Below are 18,366 nucleotides of genomic sequence, written 5' to 3'. Positions count from 1 at the left end.
CGCAGTGCAGGAGGAATGCACCTTTGCCCCTTCGGCAGAGCTGGGGCTTCTGTCTTCACGAGAGTCCCTAGGAAGTCAATTTCTGACTCGTTGCTTAGGGGTATCCTGTAAGCTGGGTGCTATTACACTTATGGCGACAGGACGGAATCCAGCCCTGGTTAGGAGAGGGTGACCCAGTGTGGTTCCAGTGGGCTAAAGTCCAAGTTCATGCTGGTTTGTGGTTTTGAGGGAGTTCATATAGTTCTCACAGCCCCTCATTTACATTCAGTCTGGGTGCAAGTCCTCCTGGGAGCAGGGGAGCAGCGACTGTGACTCCCGACGGGGATGGATACATATCCACGTATCCGTGTGCTGGGGGAAAGATACAAATACAAAGGGAAAGAGGTACAAATACAGAGTGTGACGGGGTGGGGGGGGAGAAGATACAAATTCAAAGGGAAAGGGGTACAAATACAAAGTGTGACGGGGAAAGATACAAATACAAAGGCAAATACAAAGCTAAAATAGTAACCTTTAACAAGGGCAACTAAAAGCAAGTCCTGGAACTCTAACCCTTAATGCTTAACAACAGACTAACACTTCAAATTAAGCTCCTATTAACTTCATTAACGTCAACTACTAATTCCTACTCTGAACAAGAGCTCTTTTTCAAGATTTCATTCCTCATGCTCTGTACAGAGTACTTTGTTCTGCATGGAAACTTCCAAAGTAACTGAATCAGAAAAGGAGATGTGCTTATTTTGTAAATTATTATTTTCCTATAGCTAATAATATTATTTGATGATAGAAATAAACCAGATTTAATTATTTGAGCATTTTTGTTCTTACAGAGATTCATCTCTGCATTTAGTGAACAGAATTTGTATAAAGTCACAGTCTTTGTTTGTTTTTCACAGTGCAGACTTAACAGGTAAGATTCCCACTTAAATCAATGGAACTTCATTCTCTGTTTTCACTCAGGAAGTCACTGATGCAAAACATGGTGTTTTTGTGGTTTTGTTCTAGTTGTTCTCCAGCGTTAAAGATGGTGAAGGTTTACAGCTGTTTGAGCAAGGCCATCGCACTGCGCACAAGCAGGAGTGTCACACCATGGAGGCGGTGAGGCTGGTGGAGTTCAACCTTAAGCAAGTGCTCACGAAGCTCATGACTCACATCTTTGGTGACGGTGGGTTCTTGCACCTTTTCCCCCAGATTGCTCATGCCTTTAGTCATTGGGACTTTGGAGAAACATTTTGCTGTGTAACACAGACAGGAAGCTTAGGGGTTGTGTTGGTAGCTGGTAATACAGAAACAGCCAGATGGTTTTTTCCAAGAGGCCACACATTCCTCTCTGGGTTTTCCTAAATACTGGTGCACACAACACTGTATTGACTTAGCAGATTTTTGTGAAAATGTTTTGGTGTGCAGCATGTCAGAGTAACGTGGTGGGCACGAATGCAGGTGGGGACGTGCGGAGACCCAGCTGCAAGCAGTGGTCTGGCAGAAGCTGTGTGCTAAAGGCACAGTGTGGATCCTGTGCGGAGAGGCAACTCCAGCTCTGGCACAAAGCTCTGCAGGACCCCTCTGCTTTATCCTCGTGTGTCTCCTGTGTCCCTGGAGGGATGGAGCATGTGTGCAGCGTTGCATCTGGGGTGCATGAGAGCTTGGGTGCAGCTGGGCAGTGTTCAGATCCTGCACCAGGAGCAGGGAAGGGGTGTGTGTGTCCATATGCTGCATCCCTTGTGCAGATAAATTAAACCTTCCAGCTGAGGGCAGACCGTGTTTGCTAAGTTCACATCAAGCTGAAGAGTAATTGTTTTTTGGTACTTACAGTGGAGTGAGGAAGGATTCTCTCCTCAGAAATACCTGCTTTCAGTTTCAGGAACTGAATTTATAAATGGCCTGAGTCAAAATTGCTACATTAATGCTGTTTCTTGCCAAGGAGGCTGCTCTTCTAAGCTGATTCGTTTTTCTGTTGAGGAAATACTGGATGGTATTAGAATGCATAAGGTATCTTGACTACTTTCTAAGGTGTTTTAAGATGTTTACTGCACTTAGAGCAGTAGTTCCAAGAATGGATTGATAATGATACCAAGCTCTATATATGACTGCTTGAATATTTTTCTGAATTTTCAAGTTGACTTATAGGATGCAAAACTTTTACCAGTTATTGTTTTATTCCACCTGAACAAAAATTTTGAAGTTCCTCAGCTCAAAGCTTCTTGTAGGTGTATTTTACTTAACAGTGACCTTTTGAAACATAGAAAATTGGGTTGAAAGTGGGTAACAGTAAGAATGATACATTTAGATCAACCTCAGATGCTGATGGTGTTTAAAGTGAACAATATCTCAGAGTTATTAGTACTATCTCAGACTGCAGTAGCATCCTTCTCTAACTGTTGACAGATACTGCTTAAGCTTCAGCATGTTGGCTATTACTACTTCTTATACAGTCCACCCATTAGCTATAAAGGCATTAAAATATATTCATAAATTATTTTAAATATACAAACTAAAGGTATATGTCACCTTTTTACTGTTGGAGTTTTCTATTTCTATACCCCCAACATTTTTCCTGGAATACAAACACGAGATATAGTTATTGAATTATATTTAATATGATTTTAAATTTAAATTTACATATGTACTTGTATATATATGTGTATTTACCCCCCATTATTGGAAATACAAGGATTCAGAGTATTCAAAGTTCATGTTAGGCACAAGGTATATGAGATTGGTGCACTGCAACTGTCTTGGGACACACATGAATAAATTTGTCTTTTGATAGCTGTCAGCTTTTAACTAGCACTTTACTCTTTACTTTATATGGTACTCTTGATTACTTTTTGTATCTTCACTCCTATAAATTTTAACTTAATATTTAAAATGTGTTTAAATGTGTTGCTCTTGGAAAATTTCTGGTTTTCCTATATGTGGCTATTTCATAAGGCACCATTTTCTGTTAAAAGCAAAAATTTCATTCCTCTATCCTTGGCATCATTTGTGTTCTTTATAACCTGTACTTCAGCAGAATATTATAATGAAGTTGCACATCTTTTCTAGCAGGATAGGCTGACCACAGCTGCAGTAAGTGACTGAAATGTTGCATTGTCATACAGTCAGCTGTTTTTTATAGGCAGATTGTTTGGATTGTAGATTGAGCCTGCTGTACATGTTAGTTGTGCATCAACTGGCTTGTACCCGAAGTCCTGGACTTGGAAGCTGTGCTTCTGCAGTGCTCCTCTGGGAGTTTAGTAGCTTAGGTTGATGATAGATTGAGGATCTCTGCAGGATCTCTGCAGAAAGGTCATACCACTGACTTGCCTCTTTTTTTTTTTTTTTGGTGGTGTTTTAGGTTAGTTTTTATAATATTTAATGAGACAGTTGGGCTCTACCTGGTTCCTACCACACAATTTGAACAACTCAGTGTTGACAAAACAAAGTTGTTTGGAAATCACTGTGTTTTCCTGAGGAAGGTCAAAAACTTCATAGAATCTGCACTTACCCTTATTACAGAAGTTTGTCTTTTGATGTCTTTCTGGCTTTGCCAATGAAGGAATGACAGATGTTAGAGGAGGAAGAAAGTTCTGGAGTATCCAGTCAGTTGTCTTTAAAACTTGACAGTGTAAAGTAGTTCTTCTTATGGCATTTTCTGATGGTATGACATGCCTGATTTTGCATTCTACAAGTAACTGTCTGTCAGTTTCTTTCAATTTTCTGTCAGGAAGCTATTTCAAATACTACACCTAGACATCACCTTTCTTAGTTTTCCTCTGTTACTTCCATAAGATGCACACTTAAAATCCATTAATTTAAGTTACACATCCATCTCCCCATACAGTTCTGCCAGTGAGGGTAGTCTGTTAGTTCTCATTTTAGTTACCTAGTAACAAGGCTGTTCAAAATTTCCTCATAAATTAGCCAGTCTTTTTCAACTATGGTTCTTTCTCTAGCTCCTCTGTAGCTTGCCAAAAGCTCTGTGCACTCTGGGAGATTCAAAAACAATCTTACTATGGCAAATAGAAAATAATGACTGTGTGCTGGTTCTGTGATTTGTTGCTTTACATGAAATGGCTCAAAATTCACTGCTATCCCATATTTATCTACCCAGTTCCTAGTCACTGGTAAGGGAAGGCAGGAGAGTGAGTAATGCTGTGCTTTGACGATGGCTTTGCCACTGCTGATTCTCACTGAACAGCCACTGGATATCTTTTAAATCAAACATGTTCTGCTCATTCTCCTTCTTAATTCTCTTGTACTGATAGCTCCTTTGAGTGCGTGGAGATCTATGGGTGTAATGAGTTAAAAAAAATTATAAAGGACATAATGGTCAGGCTAATAACTTCTGAAAAATGTGAGCTAATGCAGGTTTATATGGGCAGCCAGCTCCTCTCTGCTGCAAGTATGATGAATTATCTGAAACAATGAGGTGCAGAGTACTTACAAATTGACACATACCTCAAGAGGCCGCAGTTCAATACCTTCTGTGGTTCCCAGCACCCTCCTTGCACCCCTCTCCTTTTTCTTCCATAACCTTGTCTCTAAAAATAATCCTCACAGCAACAAAGAGAATTTCTGGTCAGTGAAGACCATCTGGGTCTCAGGCTTTGTTGCTTCTGTGCTGTAGTGTAGTAATAGGCTGCTTTAATGTGTTTGGTTTTTTCTTTTTTCTTTTTCTTTCTTTTTCAGTGCCTTTGGTCAAGCCTTTTTCATTATGAGACTCAATTAGGCTAGCACTTGTTTAGCTTAATATCTAATAACACCATTACTTTTGAGTGCACGCTATGACCAATTCCTTACCTGGATTCAGTGTTCAGAAATAACAGCAATTATTCAGTATTTCCATACTGATCTGACATATAAGTTACTGTATTGGGTTTGCATGGCAGGGTTTTGGTAGCAGGGAGGCTGCAGGGGTGGCTTCTGTGAGGAGCTGCCAGATGTTTGCTCCATGTCTGACAGAGCCAGTGCCAGCCAGCTCCAGGGTGGACCCACTACTGGCCAAAGCTGAGCCCATCAGTGATGGCAGTAGCACCTCTGGGATAACTCAATTAAAAGAGACAAGAAAAAATCCTGCACAATTTGCAGCCAGGGAGAGGAGTGAGAATATGTGTGAGGAACAGCCCTTCAGATACCTTTGTTGAGACACAAGGTCAGTGGAGAAGGAGGGAGAGGAGATGCTCCAGGTGCCTGAGCTGAGATTCCCCTGCAGCCTATGGTGAAACAGCTGTGCCCCTCCACCCCATGGAGGTCCATGGAGATGAAGAGGTCCACCTGCAGCCCGTGGAGGACCCCATGCTGGAGCAGGTAGATTCCCAAAGAAGGCTGGAGCCCTGTTGGGAGCCTGTGCTGGAGCGGGCTTCTGGCAGGACCTGTGGCCCTGTGGAGAGACCTGTGCTGGAGCAGGAGCTTCCTGAAGGACTGCATGCTGTGGAAGGGTCTCATGCTGGTGCAATTAATGAAGGACTGTCTTCAGTGGGCATGACTCCACCCTGGAGCAGGGGAAAAGTAGCAGAGAAAATGAGGGATGAGCTGACCACAGTCCCCATTCCCCGTCCCCACTGCTGGTGAGGAGGAGGTAGAGATTTTGGGAGTGGAGTTGAGCCTGGAAGAAGGGAGTGATGGGGGAAGTTGTTTTCAAGGTTTAGTTTCTATTTCCCATTATCCTGCTCTGATTTGATTGGTTATAAATGGAACGACTTTCCCCAAGTCAAGTCTGTTTTCCCATGACTGTAATTGCTGGGTGATCTCTTCCTGCCCTCATCTTGACCCATGAGCCTTTCATTAAATTTTCTACCGCTGGTCCAGTTGAGGAGGGCAGTGGTAGAGCAGCTTTGCTGGGAGCCTAGTGTTCAGCCCAGCACAGTTATGAATGGACCTCTACCCACGGGAAGGACTCTCATGAGCACTGTGAGGCTCTGAAATGAGCAGGTGTGTTTATGTCTGATAACACAAATAATTTCTTTGAACAGGAAAAGTTTGTGTCTAGTGATCAGGCCTTGATTAGATTCAGCAGTGTGCTGTTGTAAGTGCTTGTTTTAAGAGAGACATGTGTCTCTTGACCTCCTAAAATTTCTAGAAAAGATCAATTTTGCCAGTATTTCGTCATCTGTATATGAAGAAATAAACTAGGCCGAATCAGGAAAATTACATAGTACTACAGGAAGCCTAATCATCATAATCCTTTAGAGTCCTTAGTGGTTTAGTTTGCTGAGTGTAAGTGATGCCCTTTACTCCTTGGGAATAAATTGAGTACCAAGACAATATTTTGTATCTAAATAATAAATGTGCCCATTTGTTCTGTGACACTCTGTAGAAATGCAGTTAATGTTGCCAAAGGCTGAGCACCCTCTGCTTTTCAGTAAAGTCTTCTAGAGCCAAAAGTCTGAAAGAACACTGGAATATAAACTACAGAGGTATTCCCAATGGCCTGGATACTGTATGAATAAAATTATTGTGGTATGTGGGATTAACTATTAATTTAGAGAACAGAATGAAGGTGAGTGTTGTCTCTTCATTGTGAATTTGTTTTGGTTTATTCAGAATGTTGTTTGTTTGCTTCTTTGCATTTAAACCAGAAGCCTCTTAAGTACTAATATGCATTAAAATTAAAAAATAAAAAGAGCTTTAAATTCTTTTTTTTACATTTTAAAATTTATTTTAGTTAAGAACAAACAGCTGCGAAATCCTTTTTCTCACAGAGCTTCATTTTTTAAGTAATCAGAGGATTAATAAGAAACAATTATCTGAATGTTGTTACTGAATGCAAACTAGTTGAATATTCAAAGTAGTTGCTGCATTTGCAAATTTTGCAAGCTAAATGAGAATATTTTATATGTGCACAGCCCAAGGATTAAAAATGCCAAGATCAGGAAATTAAAAAAAATGTTTTCTGCACACTATATTATTATATACGTGTGACTCTTTTCACTTATGTATTTTTTTATTGTCATGCAGGTAAAAAGGAGCAATAAAGTGATTGCTGTCGCCCTACAATTGTGAATGAAACTATTGTAAATACTTCTGGTTTTCTGCGTTTTGTCTATACAATTATCAAAAAGATTTTCCATTACTCATATACTTTCCTGAGACTGGTTTTTAAGAAAGCAGAGAAAATCCAGAAGTGCCAGTCTGTTTGCTTTGAAGCCTGCCTTGCCATTTGATTTCTCATAGCATCTAGAAAAGTTTTCTGTGACTGTTAGGAGGTATTTTATGTTTTGGCCATGCATATACATCTTTGTTGTAATTTATTGGTTCAGTTTCTGTAGCCACATTTCATGTTTCAGAAGTAATCAATGAAGATCTAGTTTTTGAGGCTACTTTAAATATTTTTATTTGAAAAACTTTTAGTATGAATCATGCAATTTCATGTTTTACATTCCTCTTATGAAACATCCCCCAAAAAATCTGCAGATCAAACCAGAAATTTTAACAGTTGCTGTCACTCACGCTACCTTTGCCTTTCAAAAATAAGGTTCAGCTCTTTATTTTTGAAGCTGGATCTGTCTGGTTCTTAATGGTCCTGACTCTGATTAGCATTTGGCTTAACTGAAGAGAAGATGTGTTTGGGGTTAAGGCATTAGCTTAGCTTACGGAATTTGCATTTCAGTCCTCTATCAAGTTTTTATGGTTCATGTTTCTGAGACTTCTTTCCTGACAACTAATGGTTAGAAAAAAATATTTAGTGAAGCAAAGCATCTGTAAATCATTAGAAGAACTAAAACTCCTCAAATATAATGAGCACTTTGACAACAACTCTGCTTTAGGCAGCACTGAAGACCTTGGGAAGGAAGACCTTGTCCTCTTCTGGTTGCGCTGCTCTGAGATGCCAGGACTTTCCTTGCTCTGCACAGTGATATCTGCAGAGGTGCTGAGCTGGGGGGGATGGTGGGGAATTACCAAGTGGGGCTTTTCCCTTACACTTATCTACCAGGTCCAGAATGCTCTGTGCATGCGCTGCATACCTTAATAATGTACAACTCTGTGAAAATATATTTCTATTTGTGTATATGAATATCCATTTTTAACTTTCATATTTTAAACATATACAGAGAGAATAGCTCTGTATTTTAATTAAGTTTTGATGAAAAAAAATTACTTTTCTAGACAATCCATAAAATACTAAGTAAAAATTAAAGGCTTAGCTAGTTTTTCCTGTGATAAGCAGTTAGTCATTTCCTGGTGCAAAGAATAACAAAATTACTGACTTTTCCATTATCTTGGCTCATTTTTGTTCAATGCCAGGTGTTTACCAGAGTTTGACAAATGATTGATTTGGTTTCAAAGGGTGCTTGAATTGCACAAAGCATTTTTCATATTAGAAAAGACATGGTCATTTTTTTCCACAGGTTTTAAGATTTATCACCTCACACAAGTGTTGTAAATTAGTTTGTTTGCTATTTATTTTCTCTGGATTGCTGTAATTCATGTCATTAGTTGAAGGGCAAATTTTACAGATGGTTGGAGGGATGGCCTTTTAAGCATACACCCTTTCATATTTATTTATTTTTTAAACACTGCTACAGGACTGCAAGTCAGATGGGTAGATTGCTACTTCCCATTTACTCACCCTTCCTTTGAGATGGAGATCAACTTCCAAGGAGAATGGATGGAGGTCCTGGGCTGTGGGGTCATGGAGCAGCAGATTGTTAACTCAGGTACTGAAACTCCTTTACTTCATTGACATCTCTGTTAGCAAGCACTTCCAGAGCAATCAGCTTCATAGCCTGGAATGCCCCTTCTACCCTGGTGAGCACAGGCATCTCCGCCTGGCAGCCACCACAAATACTGCTCAGGTGGAATGCAGCCCTTGCATGTTGTGATTTGGGGGTAGCAACTGAGCAAGTGACCTGAAGCTTGCAAACAGGAGGCTTGCCTTTTATTGTGTGCAGTAAGGAGACAGAGGGACGTCAGCTTTAAAAGAGAGCCTGCAAGTTTGGGTGTGCGGCATTTCTTATTTTCCCAAGAGATGTCAAGTGCATTCTTAGTAACGATTTAAAAGTATCAATAGCAAATAACACCCCTAAGTATTTGGAATATCAAAATGCTCCTCTGTGTCTAAAGCATAAAAAGAGGAATGTGATATCTTTCATATTGCTGTTTGGTCGCTGTGTAAATGGTGGGTAGCTTTTTTCTTTTGTTTTATTGCTTTTCTCCTCAGGTTGGTTATTTATGTTGTTGTAAATTGCATTAAAAGCAACATCATTTATTTTAATTGAAATTATTACAGAGCAATACCACCTGACCATTTTGATTTCTAAAACTTATACGTAAGTATTAAAGAAGGAGAGGAGAAATTGATGGATTTTTTCTAATTATTTTTTATATGGAGAATTTTGTATGCTTGCTCTTTTATTTACTGGGGATAGGCAATTCTTAGGAAGCACAGGACAGTCCTCGTGTGCTCAGTGTTGTCCAGTGTCGTCCAGTAGTATTTATTAGGTATGTGAGCCTTTTGGAATATGATCTGTGTAATTCCAGCAAGTGGGCTTTCAGATAGCCAACATAACACTCAGTTGATTTTTTTCCCATTGGTTTGCTAAGCTGCTGTTGTATTTTCATGTGCTCTAAATTCTTCCTATTGAAGACCAAGTATGATAACTATGAATTGCTTAATTTTGGCACCATTTACTTGGCACAGCTTTTTTTTCTCAAAGTTTGCTTGCATTTTAATGTGATCATTTTCCTTCTAGAAAGATATCCTCTTCCAGAGTTTCCCCACAATGAATTAATGATTTATGCTAATGTTCTCTCAGGTTATTATCTTCATAGTGTGGTAAATACAGTACAGCTTCTAATCAGTCTCGGAAGTGAAAGACTGCTGTGTAATATTGTTTCCATTAGATGTAACACACCAATGTCCAGGCTTTCTGCTTCAAAAGCTTTTATGTTGCTCAACTCTTATGATTAGGGTCCTCTAATGGGTGTGAAAAGAACTAAACTGTGTCCCTAAACAATTACTGTATACATTTGTGTGAGTGTGTGAATGGATGTACATGAAACACCAGAGGTTTCTGCAGAACTCATTTTTTTTTTTGCAGCGTTCTTATGCGTGGGCTTCCATAGCACTTTCTCACCCTTGAAATTTCACATTTTTTAAATGTTAGACCAGATCAGGATTTTCCAAGGGAGAACAGCCAGTCTCATTCTTAGTCATTCACTGGGTAATGGATCCAGTCTTCTGGACCATTCAGATTTTCCATGTTAGCAGCAAGCAAGGCTTCTGTTGTCTTGGTGTGTAGATGAGTAAGTATAATTTAGTAAAGGCTGCAAGTACCGTCTTCGTTAAAGCAAATTTAGCTATTATTTTTTATGAGTTGTTTGCATTCAAGAAAATCTCCTACAACAAAAAAAAGAATATGGTGTTATTTATTATTTTCTAATAGTTATAGTATTTTTAACAGTGATATTATTTTAAAAGAAAAACAGAAATCCTATTACAGTGTTTTTATGAATAATTAAAAGAATGTGCAGTACTCCAAAGATGCACTGAATTGTAAGGGATAATGTTGTATAGTCCCCGAAGGCTGATGGTGTTTAATGTTCTGGTTTTGTGTGCTTTCTTTTTCATCTTTATCCCTGAATACATAACTTTATTAGGAGTGCTGTGTATGAATTTCAATATAAATAAAAGGGGTTTTGTTTTGGTAAATCCTGGGAAAAATACAAAAAACCTGCAGTATATTAGAAAGTACTCCCAGTTTTAGGCTGTGATGAGTGTACAAGGAAATTTTGTGGTTCAGTAGAGCTAATTTCAATTAACAGCACCAAAGGTATGTATTTCTGTACTTCAGGAATTTGTTATCTAAGACTTGTGGAGCTGGTGTTCATTGGTAGGTGCCCAAGTTCCAGGTCTTTATGGAGTTCTACAATTCAGACCTTTGAATACAGGACATTGCTTGCTCAGAGGCTGTGATCACTTAGTGTTGCTTAGTAACTGTGAAATTGGAAGCAGTTAGGGTGTGATCCTTTGCTGATGGAAATCAATGGCAATGTTCTCAGTGCGCAGTGTTGCAGAATATGTTAGCTGAGGATGGAAGCAAGTAAATTGAACTGAAGTTTACGTAAAACCCATGAAACTATAAGCCAACTAATTTAAAAATAAAACCAAACCCAAACACTCTCCCCCCACCCCAAACAAACCCAAACCCACAAACAAACAACAAAAAGAAGAGAATCCTGTAATTTTTTTGGTAAGACTTCTCATGATGTTTTTAACTCCTGAGGTATACAGTAAAATAATGTAAGAGTGGCACACCAGATCCAACCTCAAGTCCAAGGCATTGCTGTATCATGATGACTTCCCAAGCCAGTGCCTGCAGGTGAGTAGAACAGGCATGGTTATACTGATCCTTCCCTGATACGCTCCTGCAGCTGTGTCTTTCCTGAGCTGAAGGTGACATGTTTGCGTTCAATAGTCACTGTGGAATTTTCTTCCATTCATTTGTTGAAATGTTTGATCCCAGTAAACCTTTACTCCCTGCAATGTCTTAATTTGCCTAACTTGCATGAGGAATCACTTCTTTCTTGCTCTGACCAACAACTTAGCGATACAGTTAGAGCTCTTCTGTCATACGAGAAGAGTTAGTGAGTCTCTCTCTCTTTTTCCTTGTTTAAGCCACTCAATATTTGTTTAGATTTCTGTTGTAGGTCGTCACTGACTTCTTTCCAAGCCAAAGAGTGCTGGTCAGACAGTCCCTCCCTACGTGGGAGCATAGCCATATGTTGGGTCACGATCGCTCCTGCCTGTGTCTTCTCCAGGCTTCTTTTTTTCCTTATGATTCTTAATATTAATTTTGCTGTGTTGACGTTTAATGAGCCTTGAGTTGAAAAGAAAGGGGAGGTTTTTGGGATGATGTCTGGTGCAGATGATGGCTTCTAATTGCTAGAGGATGGTGAAGCATCCTGGCACACAGCCAGACACTCAGCTCAGGGCAGGCCGCTCAAGTTAAGGTCTCATTTCCTAAAATTATGAATCATGAAGGCTCTTGTATTTAGGGTACCAGTAAGAGGAATTGGTAGAACTTTCCCGCTGTATGCAGATTTTTCTACCTTTCACATCAGAAATTAACAGTGATATTTACAGTCTTAATAAACCCTTCATTTATTTTTTTTTAATTTTATTTTTTATTGTCAGCTTAACAGGAGTAGTGAATGGTGTAGGGATTTGGAAGAGGAAATGCCAGCTGAATTTATAGCAAAGGTAGTTGTCCTAGTTTCTTGTTAATTTTGTGAGTATTTCTAATAGAGGAAAAATTGCTAACCCTGTCCAAACATCTTCATTAATACTGTTGAACATGACAAAAGGAGTTTGTCATGAGTTCTTCAAATCATGGCTTTTGTTTTAAAAGGTGGAGGATTGTTCTCTATGAAACCTGATTCTTGAAGTATGTGTCTTTGCCATTTGGAATCCATCCCTTTTACAGATCAGTTGCAGGACTTATTCCCAAAATTCAAATAGTACTAGGCCCAGGGCTGCCACCTTCAGCCAAATACAAGTCTTAACATGTAGAACTTGTTTGGCTTCAATGCTGCAGTAAATAAATCTTTCTCTTTATTTATTGAAGTTCATCAAAATTGCAATTTGAGTGGAAGTAACAATTTTAAATTTCTTAAGTGTACGCTGCTTTTTGGTTTTGGCAATAGGATTATCAGTCTGGACAGTTCTCAATGGGCAGCAGGTTAACAGAAGAATTATGTCAATGTTACCTTGCAGGCACAGGACTTTTTAAAAAAAATTTTTTTGAATAAGTTCTTGAATGAAATATTATTTATGGGTGAGTTAGGTTCATATGTCAAGCAGCAGGAGGTATTTTAGACTAGGGGAAATCTAATCTCTTTTATCTATCGTTTTTTTTTCTTGCTCAGCTCTTGCCTGGTAAATTACATTAAAATGTTTGAGCAGATGGTGCATGTGGCTTCAGTTGTGTGCTAGCCCATGTTCTGTCTCTGCTAACAGCTCTCTGTGGGGACCTTGAAATAGTTAATGCTGTATGTGTTTGTATGGATGTAGTGTAGAAGGGTAAATATAATGAATTTAAAATACATGCCTGAAACCTTTCAAGGTGAAATTAAAGTTACAGAGGTATTGGTGTATCGAGCATCTGGGGCCTCCCAAAAACATGAGGTATAATTGTTGGATGGACTGGTTCTTCCCACAGGAGCACCCGAAGCGATTGAAATCTGCTGCATAGACTTCACAGCTCCACATCCCAAATTTCTCAGGAGTCAATTTAGGTCACTGTCTGTCTCCTGTACAACCACACTACTGTAGTACCTTGCCTCTCCCAGCCCTTCCTGTGCTTACTCCCCTGAGACCACGCTGAGATAGCGGTGTTATCGTTCCTTGTTGTGGGCTGGAACTGAAGTACGCCAGAGGCTGACACACATGCACGCTGCAGGTAAAGAGTGCAGCTGCCTTAGTTAAAGGGAGCTTTCCTACTGTCCTTTTAAACTCAATAGAGAATAAAAGTCTTCCAGTTGGGTGGAAGCTTCCTTCAGAATGTGTGGAGCTTTTTGGATTGATCTGCTGGGCAGCCTCTTTCTGTGTCTGACTGCAGGAGGAGCAGAGCCTCCCAATTTAGGCAGGTACCTGTAGGTAAAGTTAGTATCTCAAGAAGATACAGTGTCTCAGATGAAATAATATTAGTGAGAAATTAGGAAGCATCTGAGTTTTACTGACTTCCCAAAGGTTGCCTGTTGAAGAAACTGAGGCTGAATCCAAGCTTTGTATCTCAGCTTCTGGGTCACCTAGTGATTTCCATTTGCACATACATGCATACATATATGTGTATATGTATAAAAATAAATACAGAATGAGACAAATAAAACAAACTGTCGACCAATTAAATACAGAATGAGGGATATTTGGCCTGTTTTAATTTTGGTGTGTGGTTTTCTACACAAACGCTCCCCCCCTTGTGTAAACCAGAAAAATTGATTGTCCCATCTGGCTGAGTTGAGAGGCCTGCTGAGCTGGCGGACACTGAAATTTTGCATTGCTCAGACATGGAGCTGGTGGGAAGTTGTGGGCTTTTAGAGAAAGATGGGATTGAATTTTTATCTCTGTTCTTCAGATATTGTACAGATACCCACAGATGTATGGATGTGGCACATCCAGAGATGTGTGTACCTAAGACAGTGCTGATCAGTTTATAAGGGAATAAGTAATAGGGCAGAGGACCAGATTTTCCCTGAAAATCTGTGGTGCTCCACCCTGTCTGTATGAGGAGAGGAGCTGTGATTGCAGTCACCTGGGTTGCTACTAGCAAAACGTGTACTTGACTTTTAAATAGTTGATATAAATTCATGTAAGTTGAGGACTATGGAGTGGCAATTAGGTGTTCTTAGTTGACTACCACATCTCTTGACTGTAAAGGAATCATCTATAGCAAGTGACAGCAGAAATACTGGCCACTTTCTTAGCATCTTCAGACTAACAATTAATGCCACCCTCCTTTGTGACTGCAAATGTAACTGGTGGTTTGCTAAGCATCTCAGTCCTGCAAAGGGAGTAGATACAGCACTGCTACATATTTACGCATGGGCTGAGCTGTAGCTTGGGATTTAAATTTTGGGATGATTAGATCTGGACTCTAAGGACTTTAAAGATTCAAGTTTCTAAAGAGCATGTATTTTAAAATTGAGATTACTCTTATATAGAAAAGTTATTTCTTTTAACTCCTTTCTACTCAAAGAGGAAATTGAAGAGCATTAATTTTTTGTGTTTGTATGAAGATTGCTTTTTGGGGTTGATTTTCTTTTAGGTTCTTTTGAACTGACTGGAATAAAGTCCAAGTTTTGCCTTGATAAGTAACCCAAAACACAGAAATGAGTTACACAGAGGTGATGCTCATGTCAATCAAATGCTGCATTGTTTTATTTGTTATTTGTTTCTCTTGTTCTGTTATCTCTGGCTACACCGCCTGGTTTGATGTGTGTGTTGTGTTACAAAACACAAAATCTTAACTCTGTCCTTTTCCTTGTCAAGATAGTTTGCCTGTTGTTTTCTACTTCATTTACAACTCTATTTTTAAAGCTGTTTTTTTATCAGGTTTTTCATACAGAAGGAACCCATAAAATTTTTGAAGTGTTGCTTTCTCTTATTCTATTACCTTTGACACGTTCATTATCTGTGTTAAAGTTGAGATTTTTCAAAAGAATTAATATAAGCTTGCTTCCAATCTGTAGTGTTTGTATATATTGAAAAAATACAGTATTCCATTTTATGACAATTCTATTATACCTATTCCTGGGGAATGTATTATTTGTTTACAGGGATATCTGTGGAAGAAAAAGTGTAGGATTGATTCTTGGAAGTAAGTAGTTATTATAAAACTTGGATGACCATTTGAGTTTGTGGTTCTATCTGATTTTTCTAGCTTAGTGTTAAGAGTAGTAATGCTGGTAGATTTAGAGGGTAATTTCCCTTTCAGGGTGCCAGATTACATTTTTAGTTGGAATATAAGTTCCTTATCTTCATAATTTAAGAAACTATGTTGTCTTCATGCTTCATTTTCTCCTGCACAAAAATGTATGTGACAAAGGGTTAACTCAGTCCAACACAAACATTGAAATCAGCAGGAGAGTTTGTCTGACTAGCACATCTTTCCATTAAGTAAATAAGAGCTCCTCTCAATGTATGTGAGGCCTGTTTTAGTCCATTTGAAATTACTTGAAATGAAAAAGAGATAAGCAGTTCCACCTTCCAAAGTTTCTGTTGCTTTTGAAGCAATTTGCCTATGTGTATGTATTGCTTCTCCTTCCCTTAAGTTTTTTAATCAAAAGTAAATTAAAGGTTTAGTAATTTACTATGATTTGTCTCCTTGGGATCTTGCAGGAGGATTAGAGCACCACACACAAGAGAAGGCTAAATTATGATGAATATAGTTTATTAAGCAGCTCCCAAGTATAAGAAAGTGGTACTCAGAAACCTTGAAGAGCAACAATTTATGGCACAGAAATGGTGTTTCTCTTGGCTTTATTTATGCAAATGAAAACACATCCAAATAATCCTATTGAATTACTACACTGTTATATGGTGAATGCTGAATGTTTTTAATCAGCCAGGAGTTGGTTCAATGAGCCTAATATAATTCCTCATCAGGCTAGGATACCCTCCAGGTGTTTTTGTTGCGTTGCAATATTCATCTTTGCTGTTCCCAGGACATTTACCAGGACTACCCAGCTGAGGCTGGAGAAGAGATTTTACAGGCATGTCTCTAACTGTTTCTGACTCTGATACATGAAGCTCAGTTGAGACAGATTCAGTTCAGCTGAGATTAGATCAAGCATTTTAGGAAGTATTTTTCTTCTCTAGATCGCAAATGCAATCTTGGTTTCTCGTTTCTGGAGGGGGAAGCTTTGGATGGGATACTTCTGTTGTGCCTCATTTCTTGTCTTTGAGGTTGGTGGCTGGTGAGAGGAATGGGTGAATGCAGTTCTCCTGCTGGTGCTGAACATGCACCTCTGTCCCCTCTCTGCTCTGCAGGTGTGCTAAGAAAACAGCAAACCAGAGGCAGTGGTGTATGGGTGGTCAGCCTTTGGAACTCCATGCCATTTATCAGAGTGATGGGTGAGGCTCATGTCTTTAGAGGACAAAGGGCGAGGAAGGGAAAACCCAAGCATGTTGCATAGTTGAGAGAGAGTCGCAGCTTTCTAGTGCTGCCAGCCTGGCTGTGGCAGCAGCCTCTCATGGCTCATTCTGGCTGGAGGCTGAGGAGATTGGATAGCCCAGCTGTCCGTGTGCCAGTGCATGCTGATCCACTGCTGACCACGCTGGCGAGCCTTGGCTGGGGACCACTGTTTGAATTGCATGTGAGCAAACACAGAACAGCTCAAGAGCCAGGGCTGGGCCACTGCTTCTCTGTCATTACTGCCTGCCAACACAAGAACCTTGCATCATGTTATAAACTCTAGCTTTGTAGAAATATGTCAGCCCCACTGGTGCTGTTTCTGCTTGTATTACAAAGACTACCTTAGCTTCAGTTTTGCTTGGGCTTCATCTTCAGACACCCAGATTTACTCTCCTGTTCAGCATTCATAAACAGAAAGTGTCTACAAGCAGTAGAGAGGATAAAATCTACAACATGTGAATAAAAAGGTGTCCAGAAGGTGATAATGCTGTGATGGATAAGCATTTTTCCAGAAGGAAGGAAAGAATCTAGATCAGGTTTGACACTTCCGTACTGCTGGAAGGCAACTGCAGCACAGCTACAGAGAGGAGACAGCCCGTTCCAGGCAGTGTACCAGCTAGTGTGGGGCAGGATTTGCTGGTGTACCTGAAAGGAATCAGGGAAAAACTTCAGCCTTATGAACACTTTTCCCCCCTGTGAATAACTTCACAGATTACTAATAGATATTAAAGCAGTATATCTTTTTTTCCTGAGCAGAATGGATATCATAAATTACATATTCTGATGACTCTGAAGTGAGCACCAATAATAAGTTTGGTCCTGAATACCACGGCAGAGTCCAAGGAAACTTTTGTGTGTAACAACAAATCAAATTTATTAGATAATGATGGAAGTCATCTTGTGCCTATTTTCTTTTTTTGGCCAGATGGAGAGTGGAGGGGGAAAAGTGCTTGTTTGCTTCCTTTCTTTTAAGGTAATTTGCATTATTTAAAAACTTTAGCTGAATATTTGATAATCTAGGCAAATTCTATATTCTCTGGGTGAAAATGTTGGCTTTATCAAGAAAAAAAAAAGTGAAAAAGATCCTGATAAAAGGCCCATAAACTGGTGGCTGTGGTTTTACAGAAGTTCAACTCCTCACCCTGCAGTGACTTTATTTCTACTTTATCTTAAAATTGTGGGGAGACAGGAAAAAGTAACAAAAGAACGTGTTTTACAGCCCTGAAGTTGCTCATTCAAAAGTACCAGGCTTCTTTATTCTAATGACAGAGATTGTCACTGACATGGTAATTCAGAGCTTTTTTGTGGCTTTTTTCTTTTTTTTTTTTTTTTTTAAAGAATTTACTGAGTTTCTTTTAGAACAGTGATTGACGTGAAATAGCAGTGGGGATTATAACAGAAGAAAAGTTAGTAGGATCTGTTTAAATAAGGCAAGAGACTCCAGCTAGGGCTTTGGCTGTACTGGCTGAAAAGTATTTAGCTAATGAATTATTCCAAAAGAAGAAGTACAATGAGGAGAATCCTTTTCTCATATTAGTTCAGACTTGCTTAGCATGTTTCAAAAGTGACAGTCAAAGATAAAAAGATAAACTCCTGACTGGGACTCCATTTTTCATCTAGGGAAAACATAGTCTTAACACAATGCTACTGCATTGTGCACAGTAAAAACTATAATTGCCAGGATATCTCTGCTACTGTATTAGAACTCATCATATCACAATCAAGACAGAAGCAGAATTACTCACTTTTC

General features: G+C 39.3%; 1 protein-coding gene across 6 annotated transcripts in view; it reads left to right on the top strand.

Annotated features, from left to right (window-relative positions):
- Positions 1 to 18,366, top strand: part of FARS2 (phenylalanyl-tRNA synthetase 2, mitochondrial) — a 231,919-nt gene that overhangs the window by 64,740 nt on the left and 148,813 nt on the right. For all 6 annotated transcript variants that reach the window (XM_030943368.1, XM_030943366.1, XM_030943367.1 and 3 more), the window contains 2 exons: positions 1,006 to 1,165; positions 8,508 to 8,639. In XM_030943368.1, coding sequence (XP_030799228.1) covers positions 1,006 to 1,165; positions 8,508 to 8,639 — 292 coding nt within the window. The remainder of the gene's footprint in view (positions 1 to 1,005; positions 1,166 to 8,507; positions 8,640 to 18,366) is intronic.

The sequence above is a fragment of the Camarhynchus parvulus genome, chromosome 2 (assembly GCF_901933205.1).
Source record: "Camarhynchus parvulus chromosome 2, STF_HiC, whole genome shotgun sequence".
Lineage (NCBI taxonomy): Eukaryota > Metazoa > Chordata > Aves > Passeriformes > Thraupidae > Camarhynchus > Camarhynchus parvulus.
This window is presented reverse-complemented; position numbering and strand designations above follow the sequence as displayed.